Source organism: Globicephala melas, chromosome 6 (assembly GCF_963455315.2).
Source record: "Globicephala melas chromosome 6, mGloMel1.2, whole genome shotgun sequence".
NCBI lineage: Eukaryota > Metazoa > Chordata > Mammalia > Artiodactyla > Delphinidae > Globicephala > Globicephala melas.
Window position 1 is genome coordinate 100122655 of NC_083319.1, and position 20731 is coordinate 100143385.

At 53.9% G+C, this 20731-nt stretch overlaps 1 protein-coding gene across 1 annotated transcript in view; it reads right to left on the reverse strand.

Annotated features, from left to right (window-relative positions):
• Positions 1-19563, reverse strand: part of PEBP4 (phosphatidylethanolamine binding protein 4) — a 212760-nt gene extending 193197 nt beyond the window's left edge. Inside the window, exons 1-3 of the mRNA XM_060300032.1 lie at positions 19466-19563; positions 19244-19380; positions 13993-14119 (exon numbers count right to left, since the gene is read on the reverse strand). Of these exons, the coding sequence (XP_060156015.1) occupies positions 13993-14119; positions 19244-19362 (246 nt within the window). The 5' untranslated portion in view covers positions 19363-19380; positions 19466-19563. The remainder of the gene's footprint in view (positions 1-13992; positions 14120-19243; positions 19381-19465) is intronic.
• Positions 19564-20731: the final 1168 nt, after the last annotated feature.

A 20731-nucleotide genomic window follows, 5' to 3' on the forward strand; every position in this document is an offset into this window, starting at 1 on the left:
ATTATTATTATTTTTTTGCGGTACGCGGGCCTCTTACTGTTGTGACCTCTCCTATTGCGGAACACAGGCTCCGGACGCGCGGGCTCAGCGGCCACGGCTCACGGGCCCAGCCGCTCCGCGGCATGTGGGATCTTCCCGGACCGGGGCACGAACCCGTGTTACCTGCATCGGCAGGCGGACTCTCAACCACTGCGCCACCAGGGAAGCCCTCCCCTCACATTTTTAATGAACTTTCTTCTGTCTATAATCACCCATTAACATCCTTTGCCACCTTTTTCTATGCGGTATTCATCTTCTTATTATTGATTTATAAGAGCTCTTTATGCATAAAGATAATAATCCTTTGTCATAGTTATGGCACATATGTTCTCTCAGTTTGTCGTTGGATTTTTATTTTGTTTATGGCATTTTTTAAAGTGCAGAAGTTTCAAATATTGTTGTAACTCACATCCACCCTTCTTTTCCTTTATGACTTTATCTTTAGATTTTTATGCCCAGGCAGACCTTCTCTAACCTGAAATCCGATAAATATTTATCTGTATGTTGCTTTTCTAGCCATTTTATGGCTCTGTGGTTTTGATTTCACACTGACTGCTCTAAAACGCCTGGATTTCTTATACAGGTGTGGTTCTGCATTTTCTTGTCTAATGGTCCTGAGGCTGGAGTCTGCAGGGCCAGGTTAGAGATGGTTGCCAGGGAGATGCAGGAATTGACCTGCTGCTCCTGCCTTTCAGGAGATCTCAGCCTTGCAGGCACCTTTCCATGGAGTCCTGGTTTTTGCTAGTGAATGGGAGAAATGAACAGGGAGGAGGAAATAGCTGTTTCACGATTACACACTGAAAAAGGTACACCTCACGTGGCTTTGTTTCCCATCTGAGATGGGAAGGTGGAGGATCGGGGGTGCCAGATGCATGGAGAGCTGGCGAGCAGCTTCATCCTTAGCACGTTAGAAATCAAGGGAGTAGATTCCAAACCTGAAATTAACCATCACTCTACTTGCAAGAACTAAAGCCTGTCTTGCTGGCATTGCATTTCACCAAATACCAGGTTTGCATGAAGAAGAGGTACAGGGGGTGGGGGTGGGGGAGAGGGAACCTGGGACTTCAGCTCCCCAGAGATGTGGACCTTCTCTTCAGTCCAATCACCCAAAGGGCCCCAAGAGTCAGTGAGTACCAGGCAGGATGCTGTGATCCCAAGCAGAGGGTGGTTAACTTCGGACGCCATCTGGGAAGATGCTGCTGCAGACTGTCCCCGCTCTGTCCAGCCTCAGGAGATAACCGCCTTCCTTCCATTGTCCCTATTTCAATTCAGCACCCCAAACTTTTTGCCAAGGCTGTTTGCCCACTTACTAAAGTCATCTCTGCATGTGCTGACAAGGCAAGGGATTTATTCATTCATTCCACAGGTTTACTAGGGTCTAGTCTCTGCATACCTCTGTGTCCAGCCATGGTGGTCTATTCCTTTCCAACGAGGGATAAAATATTTCCCTCCCATCTCCTGCTCTCTGTTATCTCTCCTTAAACCCCTAAAAACACCTCACAACCCTCTGCCTTGTATCCCATGTCTTCTAGTCACTGCCCTGCCTCAGCTTTCACGTTGCAGGATGCACTAGTCACCTGGGCGTTGGAGAAGATTATTATAACTACCACCACCACCATCACCATCATCCTTTACTGAATGCTTCCTGTGTTGGCACCGACAGCCTTTACATATGTGTCCTCTCGTAATCATCATTCAATAATCTTCATTCAACAAGTATTTATTAAGTGTCTACTATGTGGTAGAGACTGTCCTAGTGCTTGGGATACACCAGCAAATAAACCAAAGATTCTTGCCCCCACGGAGCTTATATCCAGCTGTGGGGTGGAGGCAGGAATAGGCAAAACAAACACATAAACATAATAACTAAAGAAACTGTGTGTAGCTTAGAAGGTGATAAATACGAGGGAAAGAAGTAGAGAGGGATAAGGAGGCTCGGGGTGCCAGGGCCAGGGTTGGGAAGGCCTCCTTGAGAAGATGACATTTAAGCAGAGCTGGAAGGAGGTGAGGATGTGCGCCATGACTATGTGAGGGGAGGACAGACTCCAGCAGAGGGAACCACCACGCAGAGGCCCTCAAGCATAGCTGCTGTGGTCAAGGAGGAGGGGCTTCCCTGGTGGCGCAGTGGTTAAGAATCTGCCTGCCAAGGCAGGGGACACAGGTTTGAGTCCTGGTCCGGGAAGACCCCACATGCCGCGGAGCAACTAAGCCCGCAAGCCACAACTACTGAGCCCGTGTGCCACAACTACTGAGCCCTGTGCCACAACTACTGAGCCCGTGTGCCACAACTACTGAAGCCCACGCGCCGAGAGCCCGTGCTTCACAACAAGAGAAGCCTGAGCACAGCAATGAAGAGTAGCCCCCATTCGCTGCAACTAGAGAAAGCCTGTGCACAGCAATGAAGACCCAACGCAGCCAAAATTAAATAAATAAATAAATAAATTCATTAAAAAAAAAAAGGCAGATGGGATGCCAGGAGGTTGGAGCCAGTGAGCAAAGCAAAAATGACAGGATCAAGGTCAGAGGGGTGACAATGGGCCAGGTCATATGGGGTCTTGTAAGCCACTGTGAGCTCTTTGGCTCTCACTCTGGTGACCTAAGGAGAAATGGAAGGATTTTGAGCAGAGGAGTGAACTGATCTGAACTGGAGATGTAAAGGCTCGCTCTGGTTGCTCTGTTAAGGGTACGCTGGGCATTTGGGGCAGGTGTGGTGGGTTGGAGACCAGTTACGAGGCTGTTGCAATAATCCAGGTAGAAGGAGGTGGCTCTGGCCAGGGTGTTAACAGTGGAGGAGAGAAGTGGTCGGCGACCGGATAGATTCTGAAAGCGAAGACAAGAGCGTTCCCTGGTGGGTTGGATGTACGGTGGGAGAGAAGGAGCAGTCACTGATGACGCCAGGATGTCTGGCCGACACAGCTGGGAGGCCGGGGCAGCGCTTCGCTGAGATGGGGAAGACGGCAGACGGTGCGGGTTTGTGGGAGGGTAGAGACTGGGCACTGGGGTTGGACGTGTTGCCTGTGAGCGTGTCCATCAGTCACCCCAGTGGCCATGTGAGTAGGACAGCATACATACAGATGACATTTACAGTCGTGACACTGGATGAGACCACAGAGGGGGAAAGTGTAGATAAAGATGACAAGAAGACCAAACCCTGAGGCCTGGGGTATCCTGCATGGAGAAGCTGGCGGGAGGAGAACCCAGCAGAGGGGACCAAGAAGTGAAGAACTAGAAACGGAGAAGGCAGATCCGGAGTGTGTGGGTCCCAGAAACCACGAGGAGGAGGAGACCAGCTAGACCAAATGCTGCTGATGGGCCAAGAAAGTTTAGGATTGGGACTTCCCTGGTGGCACAGTGGTGAAGAATCCGCCTGCCAATGCAGGGGACACGGGTTCGAGCCCTGGTCTGGGAAGATCCCACATGCCGCGGAGCAACTAAGCCCGTGCGCCACAACTACTGAGCCTGTGCTCTAGAGCCCGCGAGCCACAGCTACCGAAGCCCGTGTGCCTAGAGCCCGTGCACCACAACGAAGAGTAGCCCCCGCTTGCCGCAACTAGAGAAAGCCGGTGCGCGGCAACGAAGACCCAACGCAGCCAAAAATAAATAAATAAATAAATAGGGAAGCTTAGGATTGATGACGGATCGCTCATATTACCAGAAAGGGATCTTACACCCATTTTAAGGTGAGGAAAAGGAATCTCAGAGGGAAGAAGTAACTTGCTCAAGGTCACGGCGTTATGAGCAATCAACTAGGATGTAAGACAAGGTCTGTGCAAAGCCAGAGCCCTGGCTGCTTCTCATACCAGCCCTCGGGGCTCCGAGCCTCTGTGAACCAGTGAGTCAGCTCCCACACCCAGCAGCTTCCAGTCCCGCCAGACTCTTCCTACTCTGCAGGTCAAGTCTGTAGGCAAGCAAAACGGGATGAACAGAGGGCCACCAACACAATTTAAAACAACTTTTTACTACCAGGTGGGATGTGAGGGGCATTCTCTGTGTGCAGGTCTGCCTCTGCCCTCCTCCTTGCCTTCTAAGCAGCTGTTTCACCCACCTCAGTAGGGGCCTGGCCCCTGAGGGCATGTCAAGTTCATGGCCCCTAGTGTAAGGAATTCCAGTCCAGGCATATTTGTATTTGAATAGAAGGGCATTTCCACAGCCAGCTGGCAAAGGATCGGTGAGCAAGGGGTGCAGAGGCGTGCACACTCAACCCAAGTCAGGGACCCTCTGTTTCTCCATTACCAGGCAGGTCTCCACCGTCCCACAGCCCTGGCCATCGCCTGCCTGTGCCCGAGACCCTGGCCACCCAGCCCGCTCACCCCGACGGGGCAGGATGACGGTTGCCTATCTCCCCCTGGTGTCGACTCTTGCAATTGCAGCTCCAGGAGGTAGAGGAGGCCATCGCCTTCCAACCAGCTGGGCCTGGAGAGCCACGCCTACCAGCCGGGCCTGGCCCTGCTCCCTCCTGGCCCTCTGGGCGTCGCCTGCCTCTAAGGGCGCGTCAAGGATCTCTGCATTCCCGACGTGGCCAGCAGAACTCAGGCCTGGGAATTAGAACGTCCGATGGATTCTCCTGACTTTACCTTGGATTAGTGGTACAGACCTGCAGGTGGGGAGGAAACGGGCCCTGATTTGTTCACGCTTCTGTACGCCCCCCCCCCCCAATCTGTCCCTTTGCTAAGTCACTTGACATTGCTGGGTCTCCATCAGCCCATGAGGGCTGATGAACAAGAGGAACTCCACAACCCACTTCTTCCCTGTGTTGGTTTAGGAACTGGCTTCTTCCTGGACCTGGAGCCTGGCGGCAGTCGGGAAACAGCTCAGGCCATTTGGGGTGCACCGCAGGTTGCCCTCTACCGCTTAGGTGGCGGTGCTGTGGTATGGTCAGGGCACGAGCTTTGGAACCCACACAGACCTGGGTTAAAATCCTGACTCTGCTGCTCATGAGCTATGGAATCTTTCTGGGCCTCAGTTTCCTGACCTGTAAAATGAAGGTAATCATTGCCACTGTGCTGGTAGTCGTAAGGTTTTAGTGTGATAATGTCCATAAAGCACTTAGCACACAGTCTGGCTGCGTGGAAGACGGTCAGTAAATGTCAAGACGGACTATATACTCGGGACCATCGGGATGGAGGGGGCATGGGAAAGAGCACGGTATAGGGGCCAGAGCGTCCGAGCTCTGGTCTCATCATTTAACATCTCTGTTAGAGCAAACCGATGTCCACAAGGTTGTGATGATACGCAAACGAGGCCTCGGGCTCCCCATCGTGGGCAGAGACCCCTGCCTGGCCCACCTCTCAGGACTGATCAGAGATAAGGACCTTCAGGACAGGGAAGGGGCTTTGAAAATTGTAACACATTCTTGTTACTGAGAAACAACCCTGCCCCCAGCACCCTGCACTTAGCTCCACGTTGGAGCACGAATCTCATGCCCAGGGAGTTGCCTATTTTTCTTGCCTGTCTTTCAAGCATACAAAGGTCTCTGCCCGCAGGGAGTTTACCTTGTAGCTGGAGAGACAGACAAGAAAACAAGTGGTGAGAACGCTGAAATTGACACCACGGGCAGGCGTAGGTGGGTTCTGTCCACTCCTAAGCGTCCAGTTAAGAAAAGCAGAATTCCCAGGAGGGAGCTAAGCCACAGGACAACTGGCCACTGGCTTGGGGAAAGATAGACAGCGTTACCAAACCTTGCACGGTGAAGAAGGTGCTAGAACCGGAGCCCCAGGTGGTAGCCTAGGCTATTAATCCCCAAAGCCTACATACTGTGTGATTCCAACTATATGACATTCTGGAATAGGCAGACAATAAAAAGGTCAGTGGTTACCAGGGGTTAGGGAAGAGGGTGGGATGAAGAGGCAGAGCACGGGGGATTTTTAGGGCAGTGAAAACACTCTATATGATGCTGTAATTGATACTTGTTGTTATACATTTGTCCAACCCATAGAATGTCCAATACCAAGAATGAACCCTAATGTAAACTATGGACGTTGGGTGATTATGATGTATCAGCGTAGGTTCATCAGTTGTAACAAAGGTACCACTCTGACGGGGGATGTTGATAGTAGGCGAGGCTTTCTGGGGGAAGTCTCTGTAATTTCCACTCACTTTTGCTGTGAACCTAAAACTGCTCTAAAAAATAAAGTATTAAAAATGAAACAGACATATAATTTCCCTTGAGCTGTTGTTTCTGCATCTGTAAAGCAGAGACAACCACGCTCACTCTGCCAGTCCCATGTGGTCATGGTTAGCGGCCAGATGGGCTCTAAAAAAAGCTGCGTGCTGGCGGGGCGTCAGGAGTTCCCTGGTGATGGAGAGAGACCCTCAAAGTCCAGAAGGCATGACAACCGCCCCGCCGGCCCCCAGCCCTTGCCCCCAGGAGGGCTCAGACTGCAGTGGGTACCTTGTCCCAGCAGCTGCTCTGCCAGCAGAGGCCCTCCCCACCTCCTCCTCTCCCCCCTCACCCCCAAGTCCTCAAGTGTTAACGAACAATAAAGGACATTATTACTCATTTAAAATTCCTCACAGGCTTTCCCAGAACTCCAGCCAGAGGAGGCAAGAAGTCGCTGCAGGGCTTCCCTGGTGGCGCAGTGGTTAAGAATCCGCCTGCCAATGCAGGGGACGTGGGTTCGAGCCCTGGTCCGGGAAGATGCCGTATGCCGCGGAGCAACTAAGCCCATGAGCCACAACTAATGAGCTCGCGCACGGCATCTACTGAAGCCTGCGTGCTCTAGAGCCCGCGCTCCGCAACAAGAGAAGCCACCACAATGAGAAGCCCGCGCACCGCAACGAAGACCTAACACAGCCAACCAATCAATCAATTAAATTGTTAAAAAAAAAAAAAAAAGAAGTCACTGCAGCATTCAAAGTTCAAGTGTTTGTTCCTCTAAACGGCTCCGACTGAGGCCAGGCAGCTACTTAAAATCCAAGAAGCCTCTGCTCACGTTCCCAGCAGACCGCCGGGGACAGACCCCAGTCATACGGCAATCCCCGCTCCACCCCTCCAAAACACACACCGGCTGAATGACCTTTTTTCTTTAAACCAGGATGCAAACCTGCTGGACTTGCCTTTCAGGCCCCATCTGCCCCCTCGGTGGAACAGCCCACAAAGTTTTTTCAAAGAAACATGATTTGATCTGAAAAACATCTGGAACCCATTTCCCCAGCACTGGACTGGAAGCTCTCAGCCGACATCACCGAACAATTACTGAACAAACGCCCTTTTCGCCTGTGCTCTGAGGAACATCCCTGCAGACTGGGAACAGGTGGCTTTATTGAAAGGTCTGGCCAGAGGTTCTGTAAACCCTGGAGCAGAGGGTATAACGACAGGAAAGGTGGCGGGGGATACAGAGGACTGGAACTGAACATCAAGGCCAGGAAGCTCCCTCACGAAGGCACCCGGGAGCAAAACGTTAGCCACACAAGCGCTTCTCCCGTCATCCTCTCAACAATGACAGCGACTCGCATTCTCACCACTACGAGATGCCCTTCGTGGGCGGGGTGGGGATTTGTTTTGTGTGTGTGTCCCTGGCTCCTGTGACAGTGTCCGGTAGAGGGACAGGATCTGCACCAGGGAACGGATACATGCATGACACCCCAAGTCTGGACATCGGGGCCAATTCTCCAGGAGCTGGGGTAAATTTGAGAGGCAACATTTCGCAGGTGAAAGAGCAGCGAAACTGGAAGGCAGGAAACCTGCCATCTAGGGCTGGTTCTTCCACTCCCCAGCTTGGGTGAGCGTGACCTTGACCTTGGGCAGCGTCCCCCATCCTGTAGTTGTGGGGATAATCCCTACTTTGCCTAGCTCCCAACGTTGCTAGGAGGACTGTGAAATCCTGCATGGGAAGTTTCTCTACGGCCTCAAAATCTGTCTGCAAAGGCTAGAGGTGGTGATAAGCGTCGCTCCTCTCCTGCCTGGTCCTGTTGTGGCTGGAGGTGCTCCCATAACAGATGGTGGACTGGCCTGGGCTGGGGTGGGACACAGCTGGGTGATTTTAGCAGCCTTTGACCGAGCAGGAAGGTTAAAATGACATGGGAGCGGGCTCTCTTCCACGCATGCGTCCTTGCCTGGGTGCGGGGTGCTCTCCTCACCTGCCTTCCTGGCCTGGCTCCACCTGTCAGCCCCTGTCTCTGGTACCACCGCACTGGCTCCTTCCAGAGCCTCCAGAAGCCCAAACCCTTCTTCTGTGTCTTTTGCCCTTCAGACTACAAAGCAGCCTCTTATCATATGACAACCTGTACCATTTATCACGCTCCTGTCCACTGCCAGGCACTGGGTTACAGTTACACCTCATCAGTTCTTCCCTAAAGCCTCACTAGCACGTTGGTGAACCCCCGCCAGTAAACTCCTTACCGTGTCCTGACTTTACCTTTTTCCCAGGCTCACTGTCCTGAAACTCCTCTCCCCCTCGCTCGAGAGCAGCGCCAGGGAATTTGGCAAATCCGACGGCTCTTCCCCAGCCCGGCCCTGCAGCAGCCTCTCCCTTGCCTCTCTGACCTGACCTCTGTGGGCTGGCCGATTCTGGCCTCTCCGTATCTTCTCCCCAAGGAGCCTGGCTACCTTGAAGAATCCACCCCCCACCCCCAACCCCTGGATGCCAAAGCTAGGCCTCCAGCCCTGTCTTTTCTTCCCAGCATCAGACAGTTGATCCGCGTACTGGGTGCACGTAGGGGCCTCAGATTCAGGGATGCAAAGCTGCTTCCGCTGCCCGTGGTCCCTATAGATACAGGCCTTCTCCTGTGTCCCTTGCTTGGGGACAGCACCAGTATTAGGGAGAGTGCCCAATCACACCCTTCGTCCCGATTATTAACAGCACCTCCCCGTTCACTCTCAAAAACGTCGTTTCAGTGGATGAATTACATGCTCAGCTTAACCCTTAGCCACCCACCTGCCTGTCGCAGAAACCCAAGGGTCATCCCAACTCTCTCCTTCCCTGCAATCCCCGTTCCTCCACAGTCACCAAGCTCCATGGATTCGACCTCCTTTACACCCTCAAGCTCAGGCCCCGGTCCATGCCATTGCCCTTCTGTTTCAGCAGGTACTCTCCCTGACTCCAGCCTCACCTTTCTTCCATCCTCCCACCTGCACCTCAGTGACCTACCCAAGTGACCTTCCTGAATTGCTAATCCGATCACATCCATCAGCCTAAAAATCGAACGGTGACGCCCCTTCCCCAGTCTGGCTTCACAATAAAATTCAGACTCCACACCAGGGCCCACGAACCAGCACCTGTGGCCCCTCAGAGCATGGTCCTGCCCTCTCTGGAGCCTCATCCCACACCTGGCCAACCCTGCTCCCCTGTCTATCCCCTGCCGAGTCACCAGCACAGGTCAGCTTGGGGTCACCCCCTCCTGGAGGCCGCTCCTGGCCCTCGTGCTACCTGAGGTTCCTGTCCTGAAGCACTGACACCGTGTCCCTGCTATCCGTCCACCTGTCTGTCTCCCCACCTTAGACTTGGGAGCTCCCTGACGGTGCCCTTTATCTTTGAATCTCCAGCACTAAGAGGGTGCCTGTGTGTTCCATCTGTATTTGTTAGTGAATCATTTCACATCCCCAGCACCAAATTGCGTGCCGGCGGCTGTCCCAGGAGCAGATGCACTTAGCTGCCCCGGCACGTGTGCACGCTCCCTCTCGGTATCTTTTCCTGAACGAGCCGGGGGGGCCTGCCTCACCCATCAGGGGCTGCTCTGACCAGAACTACCCCGCGTGTCGGCACCCTGTGTCCTGCCTCTGCTAACTACTTCATGACGGCAGCAGCTCCCATTTTTCTCTCTGTGCATAAAAAGAAGGATGGGAGGTGGGCCGGGGAGCTCCAAGGTCTCTTTCATCGAGGAGCGTCTGTGACCCTACCACACGTGGACGTCTCCAGATTTCCAGGCCTAGAAGATTTGTGCCCAAACTTGTGTCTCTACCTTGGGCTGCCAAGGGCAGGGAGGTGGTCCCCAAAAGGCAGACACAGAGATGCTGCAGGCCCAGGGTGACATGGGGACGTGCCTGCCCAGCCCAGGAGGAGGACACTCGGGGTCACCAGCTTTCTGAGGAGGAGAATAGGGCTGAGCCGAGTCTGACTGGAAAGCCAAGGGACCGCAGGAAGGACAGCTGTGGTCTGCGTTCCTTCCTTCTAATGCAATGCACGTTCCCCACGTAACGGCAATTTCTTCCCTTCAAAAGGATTCCAGCGGGTTAAATTCAAGGTGAAGACTAAGCCCCAGTTAAGAAGCTTCTGGAGGGCCTTTCAGTCTTCGCTGGCTTGAGAAGGGATGCATTTCGAGATGTTTGCCTCTTAATGTTTGTCACAGCACCAGGGGAGAAAAGCTTCCTCTTACCTCAGCACCTCTCTCAGCCCTCAGCGGCTGTCGGCACCAGGACCATCCACACTTTCCTGCACTACTTTGCCTTCTCGGGAGCCCACCTGACTTCCTCTTCTCTCTCTGCTTCCTCCTATCCACCCCAGACCCCATCCACCCTGGCGGAGGAGAGACTAGTGCTGACCCGGCGTTCTGCAGAGGCGCCAGGACACCCGGCAGCTTAAAGTGCAAACCACCGGGCTCACACACCTCAGAGCTCCCCCTCCAGAAGGCGTCCGTCCACCTGCCGTTCATGCACTCCTTCATTCATTCATTCGGCCACCTGGCCACCCAGTCAGCCAACGCGGGGTCTGCGATGCTGGTAGGGACTGTGGGTGGTTCAAAGAAATACAACACATGGTCTTGCTTTCCTAGAGCTTATAAACTGGTTGAGGCTATGGGAGATATGAATAAGCAATACAAGACAGAGGCAAGTAAACACTGGGTTTGGAGGGTAGGGGAAAAACGCTTGGAGAAAGAAGAGACCTGAGTGAGATGGGGGTGGGACCCAGAGGGAGGCAGTCAAGGAAGGCTTCTTGGAGGAGAAAGCGTCTTGGTAGGGGCAGGGTATCCCAGAATACAGGGTCCAAGTCTGGGGAAGTGGCCTGAGCAATGGTGTGCAGGAAGGAAGACCCCTGCTGGGCACAGAGACGCTGTCCCCTGACCTCTGGGCCCCTCCTTCCAGGGCTTCGGGGCTTGCTCGGTGGGGGGGCTCCCTGAGCATGTCCACTGGCAGCTGCTGCTTTGGTGGCATTGTTTTAATCCCCTTTGAAGCGAGGCACTGTCTCCACATAGCCAGTCACCAACCTCTTGCTTTTTCCATCAGGCCCTGTCCCAGAGGAAATGCCTTCATTTTCGTCTCTGTTACTAAGGACTCAGGCTCCCCCGCCCCCACTTTTGAGGGGCCCTGCACCTTCTCTTGTTTTTCCTACCCAACATCCTTTCCCCCTGCACCTTGATTCTCCTTTGGGGGAACAATCCTCTTCTGCTCTCAGCCCTTGTAGATTAAGTGGGACTGCCCAGCATCACTGTTTGGGTCAGGGACGGTCATGTAATCCAAACAGGACAAGTTTTGGGACCTTTAATGGTTGGATGGGGCCAATCTATTGCCAGTGGGTTAATAAACTAGTAAAACATAACTCTGAAGATGATGAGGTCATCTTTGGCACCACAAGGAAAGAGTCTATTTACATAAAAAACGAGCACAGAAAAAAAGTAGAGAAAAGGGACAGATAGATTCCTGGTGACGTCATTTGAGCACCTGGATCCAGCCATGCCTGAAGTATTCCCTGGAGCTTTCAGTTTGTGAACCAGTAACACCTTCCCTCTTTTTTGGCACAAGCCAGTTTGAGTTGATTTTTGTCACTTGCTACTAACAGTCTTGACTAAAGAAATACTTAACTTGACGAGCACATTAAATGAAACGACACATGAATAGTCTCCAACATAAAGTAAGTACCACACAATAAATGGAAGCTTTTGATACTCTAGCTGAACCTGCCTTCTCAAAGGGCAGATTTCCATAAACTTTAGTTCTATAGCAGTAGAATACTACTTTTTCTTTCTTTCCACCACTCTGACCGAGCCGTCCTTTGTGAAATCTCTGCCCTCCTTGGATTTCTTAACCTCAGCTCTGCATCCTTCATCAATCTCCAGATTTTCTCCCCTGCCCCACCTCTGAGCTGAGACAGGATAGGAGATTTCAGGATCTGGAGGGGGTGATATCTTCTCTGCGTTTTGTGTCCGTACCCCAGGACAATCAGTACCAACTAGACTGGATCAAATGCAAAAGCTTCCCAAACGGGCTTTAAACTTGCCCCTCCTAAGGGCACCAGGTACTCAGGAAAGTCTACACTGCCATCTAGTGGACATCTGTAGCAATAGCACATGGGATGGAGCTCTTGCCTTAGACTCCCTCTCGGGACAGTCACTGGACTGTGAAAGTATTTGGTCCAAACTCTTCACTCCTTAAGAACAAGTGAAGTAAGGGTGAAGGCGAGAGTCTTGTCCCATGGGACAGCGTTATACTCTTCCCTAGAGGATTAGGCTCCTGCCCTGCTCCTGTCCTGAGTTACAATCACCGAGGCTTACGTTTCCTCTGCTTGTCCTGCCCGTCCAGGGGTGTGACCCAGCCCAAGGGTTTCCGGTGGGGAGGGCTGACGTGTGCGTGTGTGCACGTGCATGTGCATGCGTGTGCATGTGTGCCAGGCTTGGGAGGATGGAGGGAGAGGACACCCAGAAGGCGTCTTCATGACTTGCTTTCTTAGCCTCCCAGAGGAAAGGATGTTTGTCACGGTGACAAACACAATAGCCTGTCAAAGGCTATTCATGTTCTTCATGTTCTCAGCCTCATAAATTGAGACATATCGCCACTTATTTGTTCCCTGATAGTGAAAGGCAGTTAAAGAAAGAAAAATCTCGGGAATTCCCTGGCAGTCCAGAGGTTAGGACTCAGCACTCTCACTGCTGGGGCCCCGGGTTTGATCCCTGGTGGGAGAAACAAGATCCTGCAAGCCCTGAGGTGCTGCCAGAGAAAAAAAAAAGAAGAAAGAAAAATCTTCCCCTCTGCTTCCTGGTAGTCTGTGCAGCTCCCCACCCTAGAACCTGTTATCTAGGTATACCTGTGTTGACAGCCCCCAGGCTGGACCGACAGAAGGGAGGAGCCCTCTGTGGACTCTCCCTGCCACGGTGAACAGAGGGGACCAGGAGGCTGACCGCAGTGCGCATGTGGTCACATCCCGGCCATGACCCTTCTGTCTCCACGCCTTTGTGGCCTGAGTCCTGGACACAAAACAGTCCTTGTGCCTAGGTTGACACTGGCACCTCTGACTAAAACACGCAGACAAAGCGAGGGTCACCCTCCACCCCTGACACTCTGGGGGCTCAGCCTAGAGTCAAGGAAGACAGAGACATTGACCAGGACACTGGAGCAGCTTCCCCAGCAGCTGCAGCCCCGTTTCCCACGCCCCAGCGCCCTTCCCCAGGTTTATCGCATCCCCAAGCCCAGGGAAGCTTCCAGAACAAGATGGTGCCAATCATTTCCCAGCAAAAGGAACAGTTATTGACAATTCTTAAAATGTTTCTATTTTTTATTTCCTACCCCTCGGGGCAAACTTCTGAGCGACTGTCATATTGGGATGCCCAAGAGTCAAGGGCACGGACCTCTGCTTGTTTAACCTACGTGAGAGGCGCTGCCCGTTAAGAGCCGGGTCCCTCCCCATTCAGATCACTCTGAAAGCCCAGCCACTCTGCACCCTGAGAAGCAAGTCCCCACAAGCCCCTCTCTCCTCCTTCTCTCTGCCGACTCCAAAGCACACCCCGGCTGGTCGCCATGTTGACTGAGGAGCCAGGCTCAGGGGCCCAGGAGAGGGAGAGGCCCCGGCGGAGCGGCCCCGGAGCCCCACCAAAGCTCCCGCCCGCGGCCCTCCTACCCACCCCACCCTCCTCCAAGGTGGCGGGGCTGCTCTAAAGAAGGCACGTGCTTATAGCAACGGCCATCTGGTACCACCAAAGCCAACCCAGCTGGCTCTGCACGTGGCTTCGTGTCACCCAGATGAGCAAACCCAGAGGGAACTCGAGACCCATGACCCTCCCATCCAGCCAGGCTGGCTCACTCACGTCCAAGGCCCCAGGGAACTTAACGATCGGCTCGGTCCAGTAGGTGATCTTCTGTCTGTAGTTGTTGCATTCCGGAACAACCAGGCAGCCGAGGTTCCCCAACTCTGGGTAGAAAACCTTAAGGCCCCTAGGGAGAGAGGGAGGTGGTTGGCCCATGTCAGGATCTTAGGGGAGCCCGGGGTGCGTAAGGCTTCAGTCTGACCTGTGTAGCCTGAGTTACTTGACCACTTGTGCCTCAGTTTCTCTACCTGTAAAATGGGGACACTAATAATACCTATTTGTAGGGTCGCTAAGAGGAGTAAAATGGTGATTTGTGTTTACAACGGAGCCTGGCAGGTTATCAGGGGTCAGAAAGTACTCATTACTGTCAGTGTTTACTTCTCAAAAAATATATACATCCAGAGGCAAACCTGGTCAGTGTCTTTAAAGTAGGACTGGACGTATAAGAACAATATATTCACATTGCTTTTCTGGAATGTTCTTATTACATAAAGAAAGGTTTAGCAAGTTAGCACAGGCTTCTTCATGGGCACAGACTTTTCTGGCCCCTAAATTATCAAGACCCTCTCCATACCTGCAAATCCCACCAGTAATTAAATAACCCACTTCTTTGGGTGATGCATTGCCCCTACCCTAGGCTCTCAATCTGCCATTCACTGTGCTTTCAAAATGCAAATATCTCTCAGGGGGGAAAATACCTAGTCCCTAAGTCCGTGGTGTGCATCCATTTATCTACTTTCTCCCTGAGAAGCTCTGAACTGCACAAGTGCCCTGAGAACTGGGCTTGCCGTGCAGGCTGATCCCACACCTTCACCAGGGTTAGACTTAAGGGCTCACTTGTATTTGAAACTCAGGGATGGAAACCAGGCTTTCAAACAGATACAGGAAAAACACCTCTGTGTCAACGTTTTTTTTTTTTTTGCTTGCCCTTCTTCCCTATCCTACTGTCATGTTTTATCACCAAGGCCTGGGGTCATTTGGTTAAGATGATTCGCTCAGCCTTTCCAAAAGCCCAGCATGGCAGACCAGCTCCACAGTGGTCACCCGGAGCTGGCCACGTTTCCTGCTGGGGGTGATGCCTGAAGGGCACCCCTGAGAATGTCCCTGGGGGAGTAGATCTGGAGGGGAGCTCCCGAGGTCAGGACCCGGGAGAAGTACAGGGATCACTTCCCGCTGGAGAGTCCCACATTCCCCCTCCCACCACCCCACCCCTTCCAGTGGATCCTGAGGTCCTGCCTTGGGCAGAGGTAGCCCAAGTCTGCAGACACAGGATGCTTCCTCAGACCGGCACAGCCAAGGCCAGGACTCAGGCCCCTTGAAGCAGGACTATTCACTGAAGCCAGTTTAACTCCTTGCAAGTTTACAGTAGTGCCTTTCCAATGGCATAGTTTTAATAGCTTTTAAAGAAGTTTTAGAGGATGGATTTTCATTTCCCATCACGGCAGCATTTTAAGGAATTTTTGGGTTGTTTCTGCCACAGTTCCCTGCCACTGCAGCTATCGAGATCCGAGGCTGAGAGAGGGGACCCTCTACTGGCAGAGAGATGGAGATTCAGCCCACAGCCCGGAACTGGGAGAGGCAAGGGGTGGGGAGGAGGGAAACTGAGAACCAGAGGGGGCCTTCCCCAGGGAACAAAAGTTCCTCCTCTTTTGATCCCAGTAGAACTGCTGCAAATGTTAAAACAGTTAAGCAAAATCACCGAGTTGACATTTGGTGAGTGGGCCTAAAGCCCCAGAGAGTGCCTTCACAGGGTACATGCCAGGGGACCAGGAGTGAGGTCCGTCCCCCCCAGGTCCCCGTCATACCCACGGAGCGCTGCCTGCCCAGGGATGGAAGCCCACATGTTGCCTGCAAGTCACATCCTTCAGATGAGACTGCAGCCCCAGACAACAGCTGGACGGCAGCCTCCTGAGAGCCTGGGCCAGAGGTGCCCAGCTGGGCCATGCGCAGAGAAACCGAGGCGATAAACGTGTGCTGCTGCTAGGTTTGGGGTGTTGTGCTGTAGGCAATAGAGAAGGGCTGCAGAGTCTTGTCTGCACTTCCCTGGGACTGGATGGTCACAGAAGTCCCTTCAGCATTGTAAGAACCAGATCAGGTATGAAAAAAGCTCCAAATCCCACCTGCCCCAAAGCGAGGGAGACCAAAAGGCCCATGGAGGGAAGGTAGCCTTCACAGAGGCGCCTGGGGGCTCGGGGGGCAACCCACCCTCTGCTGCATGGTTCTCAGTGTGGGTCTGTCTCCAACTGACTCTTCTCGAAAGCGGGAGCCCAGAACAAAGCCCCTAAGGAGGAATTGAAGGATGGGAGGTGGATGCCCAGAGAAGAAAGAGCAGCGGGTGAAGGTGGGGGGTATGACATCTGTGTCCAAACAGCTGAAGGACCCTCCAGAGACTAGATTTGTTCTATCCAGTGCCTGGGGGCAAAACTAGGAAGAATGGGGTGAAGTGAAAGAAAGGCAGCCCCCGCCTTGACATAAAGGTGTTCCCTCTGAGGGGGAAGCTTTTCAGCACAGAAGAGAGGGCTTGGGGAGGCAGGTCCTGGTCCCTGGGACAGTCCACTGAGGCCACACGTGCGGAGGCAGCAGGGAGAGGGGTGTTGAGTAGGTTCACCCATTGGGTCAGGGTTGGACGACTATGGTTCCTTCACTTCTGAGACCGAGCCTAGGGTTCTGACTCTCCGAGTTTTTGTCAGTCCAGTCTGGCTTTCTCAGGAGTGGGTAAGGTATTATTCTGGGAGAACTTTTCTCTTAACAATGTTTCCCCACTGCTTGTCACAGCACAAAAAATTCCTCCCTTATAGATTAATACCTTTAGGTATTGAGTCCTAACTTCAAGAATTCCCTATTAGACTCTAACAATACCCGTGAAAGGAGGTGCTTTTCTGGGGGCAGTCTCTCGGTGGAGTCAGAAGCCTGAGCTGAGCAGGGCTCTTGGGGAGGGGCTCCAGCATACTGATCTCTCCTCTGGGGTCTGATATGTCCTTGATGTGTTCTCATTCAGTGGTGATCTTTTACAAACAAAAGCTTCCCTTGTGCAATGATGATTTACAATCAAAAGCCATCGTCCTACCAGGCAGGCTTAGTGCTGTAAGTCCATGTTTCTCAAACTGGGGATCTGCTGGTGTCTTCTAAGAAGTCCTGAGAGTGACTCTTGCAATGGACTGAAAAATCATTAGGTTGAAATCCCAGCCCCCCGTGAGATGGAATTAGGAAGTGGGGCCATTGGGAGGTGCTTAGGTCATGAGGGTGGAACCCTCATGAATGGGATTAGCACCCTTATAAAAGAGTCCCCAGAGAGCTCTCTTACCCCTTCCCCTCTGTGGGAAACAGCAAGAAGATGGCCATCTATGAGTCAGGAAGCAGGTTCTCACCAGACACAGAATCTGCTGGTGACTTGATCTTGGACTTCTCAACCTCCAGAGTGCTGGGAAATAAGTTTTTGTCCTTTGTAAGCCACGCAGTCTGTGGCATTGTGTTATAGCAGCCCAGATGGACTGAGAGAGCTCCCCTTTCCTTGAGATACTCTGGGCCCTGGAGGAAGGTCAGCCGCTAAAGGTGGGTGGGGAAAGAGCATGCGTGTAGTCAGACGAGGGGGGTTGAATCCTAGCTCTGCCACTTGTCAGGTGTGTGAGCACTGTGGGCAAGTTATTTAATCTCTGGGGATTCCTCATCTTCAAAATGGGGATGATAACACCTACTTGGTGGGTTATGTTAACAATGAAATAAGTCAAAGATTTAAAATCGCCAGCAGAACTCCTGGCAGGTAGCAGGTGCCCCAGAGCTCCCGCATGTGCCACAGTACACAGGCCACCGGGGTGCGAGTGTGCGGACGTCTGCAGGGCCGAGCCTGGGGCAGCTGGGGTGCAAGCCGGTCTCCTCCAGTGACCGTACACATGTGATCACGTTCTACATGTTCCACAGGGAACATACAGGGGCGCTCTGTATGGGGCTGTGATCATAGCCCGGCCTGGCCTTGCCCTGGGCCTGCTGTCATCCCCAGCTTGCGGGGCTTGACTTGCCTGCCAGAGGGAAAGGACTGTCCACTCCTGGGAAGGTCCCACTCAGCAGAGCACCCAGAGCATTGGTGCCCACATGGCAGGGGTAGCTGTTCCCTCCTGCCCCACACAAAACTGCACACAGGACTGTTTCACCAGAGTTAAAAAATGGAACAAAATCAGTGTCTATTTTTTTTGGGGGGGGGGAATTCAACTATCTAATTTTTTTTTTTTTTTTTTTTTTTGCGGTACGCGGGCCTCTCACTGTTGCGGCCTCTCCCCTTGCGGAGCACAGGCTCCGGATGCGAAGGCTCAGCGGCCATGGCTCACGGGTCTAGTTGCTCCGCGGCATGTGGGATCCTCCCGGACCGGGGCACGAACCCGTGTCCCCTGCATCGGCAGGCGGACTCTCAACCACTGCGCCACCAGGGAAGCCCTATCTAACTTTTTAAGGGAAAACATTTTTCTTTCTAAAAGTCATGTCTGTAAGAATTCAAATGTACTCAAGGAGACAGAGTAAGAAGTGAGAGTCCTTGACCCGCTCTGACCTCTGATGGCCTCAGTGGGATGCCAGTGTCCTCGGCCACCAGGCTGGCGGAGGGTGTTGGCAGCAACGTGGCCTGGGCAGCCCTCAGGATGGCCCATGACTCCAGGACAATGAAGACTGGCTTTTCTGACCCACAGTGGGTGAGGAGAGAGCTGACTTCTGACGCAGAAGGGGAGAAGCTTGCACCGTTGGAAGGGACACAGCCAGCCTCCCACGCCCAGCCTCTTCTTTGAACGACGTCCAGTGGCCACACTCCTGCCTGTCCTGACATTCCCGGGGCCTTGTTAGAGAAAAGCAAACAACCACCTCTCACAGGGAGGGTACCATCACACACCGTGTGTCAAATGCCACTTTTCTTTAAAATGCCACTTTGCTGGGGGGAAGGAGCCTTCAAGGCTGTAGGCAGGGATGGTCTCTCTTGGGCTCCCAGCAGGGAGGGTGAGGCCAGCCCCACAGGGCCCCTCCGGTGTGGAGGCCCCAGGGGGAGCCGGCCAGGTCCGTGTGCCCTCCCGATCCTGGAAGAACCGCCGTCTGGACGGACGGCCCGGGCCCGTCTCAAAATCCTTCCCTGGGTGTTGTCCTCCAGCCGGGTGGCCCCAGAGCTGACTCATGCTCTGCCTGTCCACAGAGGCCGCCTTGTGAGGCAGTGGCCCTCGGTTCCCGGAGCCCTCCTCCCTCTGCCCTCTGGGGTAGGGGGGCCGCCCAGCCTTACTTGCAGAGGACAGCGTCGTTGTCAGGCAGGGCTTCGTACACGCACGGGTCCTTGTCCCCCTCGTCTCCGGTGGCCATCATCGTGAGGCCCAGGAGCAGGGCTGCCACGGCCAGCCTCATGGTCCAGCTCTTGGGCACCTGGAATGGAAGGAGCCCGTAGTGCTGCTGGCCCTCTGCAGGGGGCGCCCTTCCCACCCTGCAGCCCCCAACCCTGGGGGCCCACCTGGTGGGACAGAGCCCTCTGCTCAGCAGGGAGAAAGGTGGGCGCAGCCTGGGCTCCGGCAGCTAATCCGCCACCGGACACAAGTATCTTGGGCGGCCCTGGGCCTCCTCCCAGCTGGACTCAACTGACAGTCGTGGCCGAGGCCCCGCCTCCATGAGAGCAGGGCCGTGCCGTCACTCTGTCCTGCTGCCAGGGCACAGAGCAGGCTGCAGAGCAGGAGGGTTTATACAAGCCTCCTGCGAGGCCCTCGTCCTGCACACACACACCCACCCAAGTTGCCCCGTGCGCGGTCAGTTGGCTGAGGGCCAGCCCGCTCCTTTGGCTTTAAGGCAAACCCTGGGAGGCTGGTGACCCCCGGCTTCGGGTTCTGGGGGTGCTGATGAGGGCCCCAACTTGCTGGGTTTTCTAGGAGCAGGAGTGAGACTGGGCTGTGCCCCTTGCACAGCTCTGCTTCTCCCACCCACAGCTCCTCTGCCACCTGTCTTGACAACCTTGGGGCTGTCGGACGGTGGCCGTGGTTGGACGCGGTGACCCTGTGTAGGAAGGGCTGCTGCACGAGGGGTAGAGCCGCCGGGCCCCGGGCCAGCTCCGGAGGGCCAGCTGAGGACAGAAGGGCGCGTCCCGCTACAGCTTGCCGCGGTGCTGAACTCAGCACTCTCCCAAAATAATAGTCCCTGGAGAAAAAGGCCAGCAGGGCTGCTCGGGAAGGGGGCCGCGTGCACAGCGCTGTGCTGGGAGGAGGGGGTGCACCCCGAACCAGTTGGCTGGGACCGCAGGGCGGCCTGCATTCCCTACGGAACAGGCCAGCAGGAGGCAGGAGTGTGTGGAGCTCTGACTGGATCCAGAGCGGGTGGGAGTGGGCGCGATGGGGGGATATCAAAGACGGTTCTCCCACCTTGGGGGGATGGATGGGGGGGACTGAGGACTCCTGGGTTCTGCTCTGAGCTCCTCCACAGGGCTGGAGGGCCCCATGCCTCTCTAGAACACACCACATTCATCCTTCAAAAACAAGTGATCCCGTTGCCCTTGCGCTTGGCTAAGGAAGATGAGATCGTAGCTCTGCAGTCTATGCAGCTAGATCTTTAGAGAAACCGTTTTCAGCTGAGTTTGCTTTCCGCTTGAATTCCTGCTTCCAGGATCCCAACTTCCAGCAAAAAGCCTTTCCTTGAGGTTACAAATGAAACACATTTCTCAATAATCAGACTCCCTGAAGTATGACTAGGGCTCCCCCATAGATCCTTCCCAAGATCTCCCCTACTGGAGAGT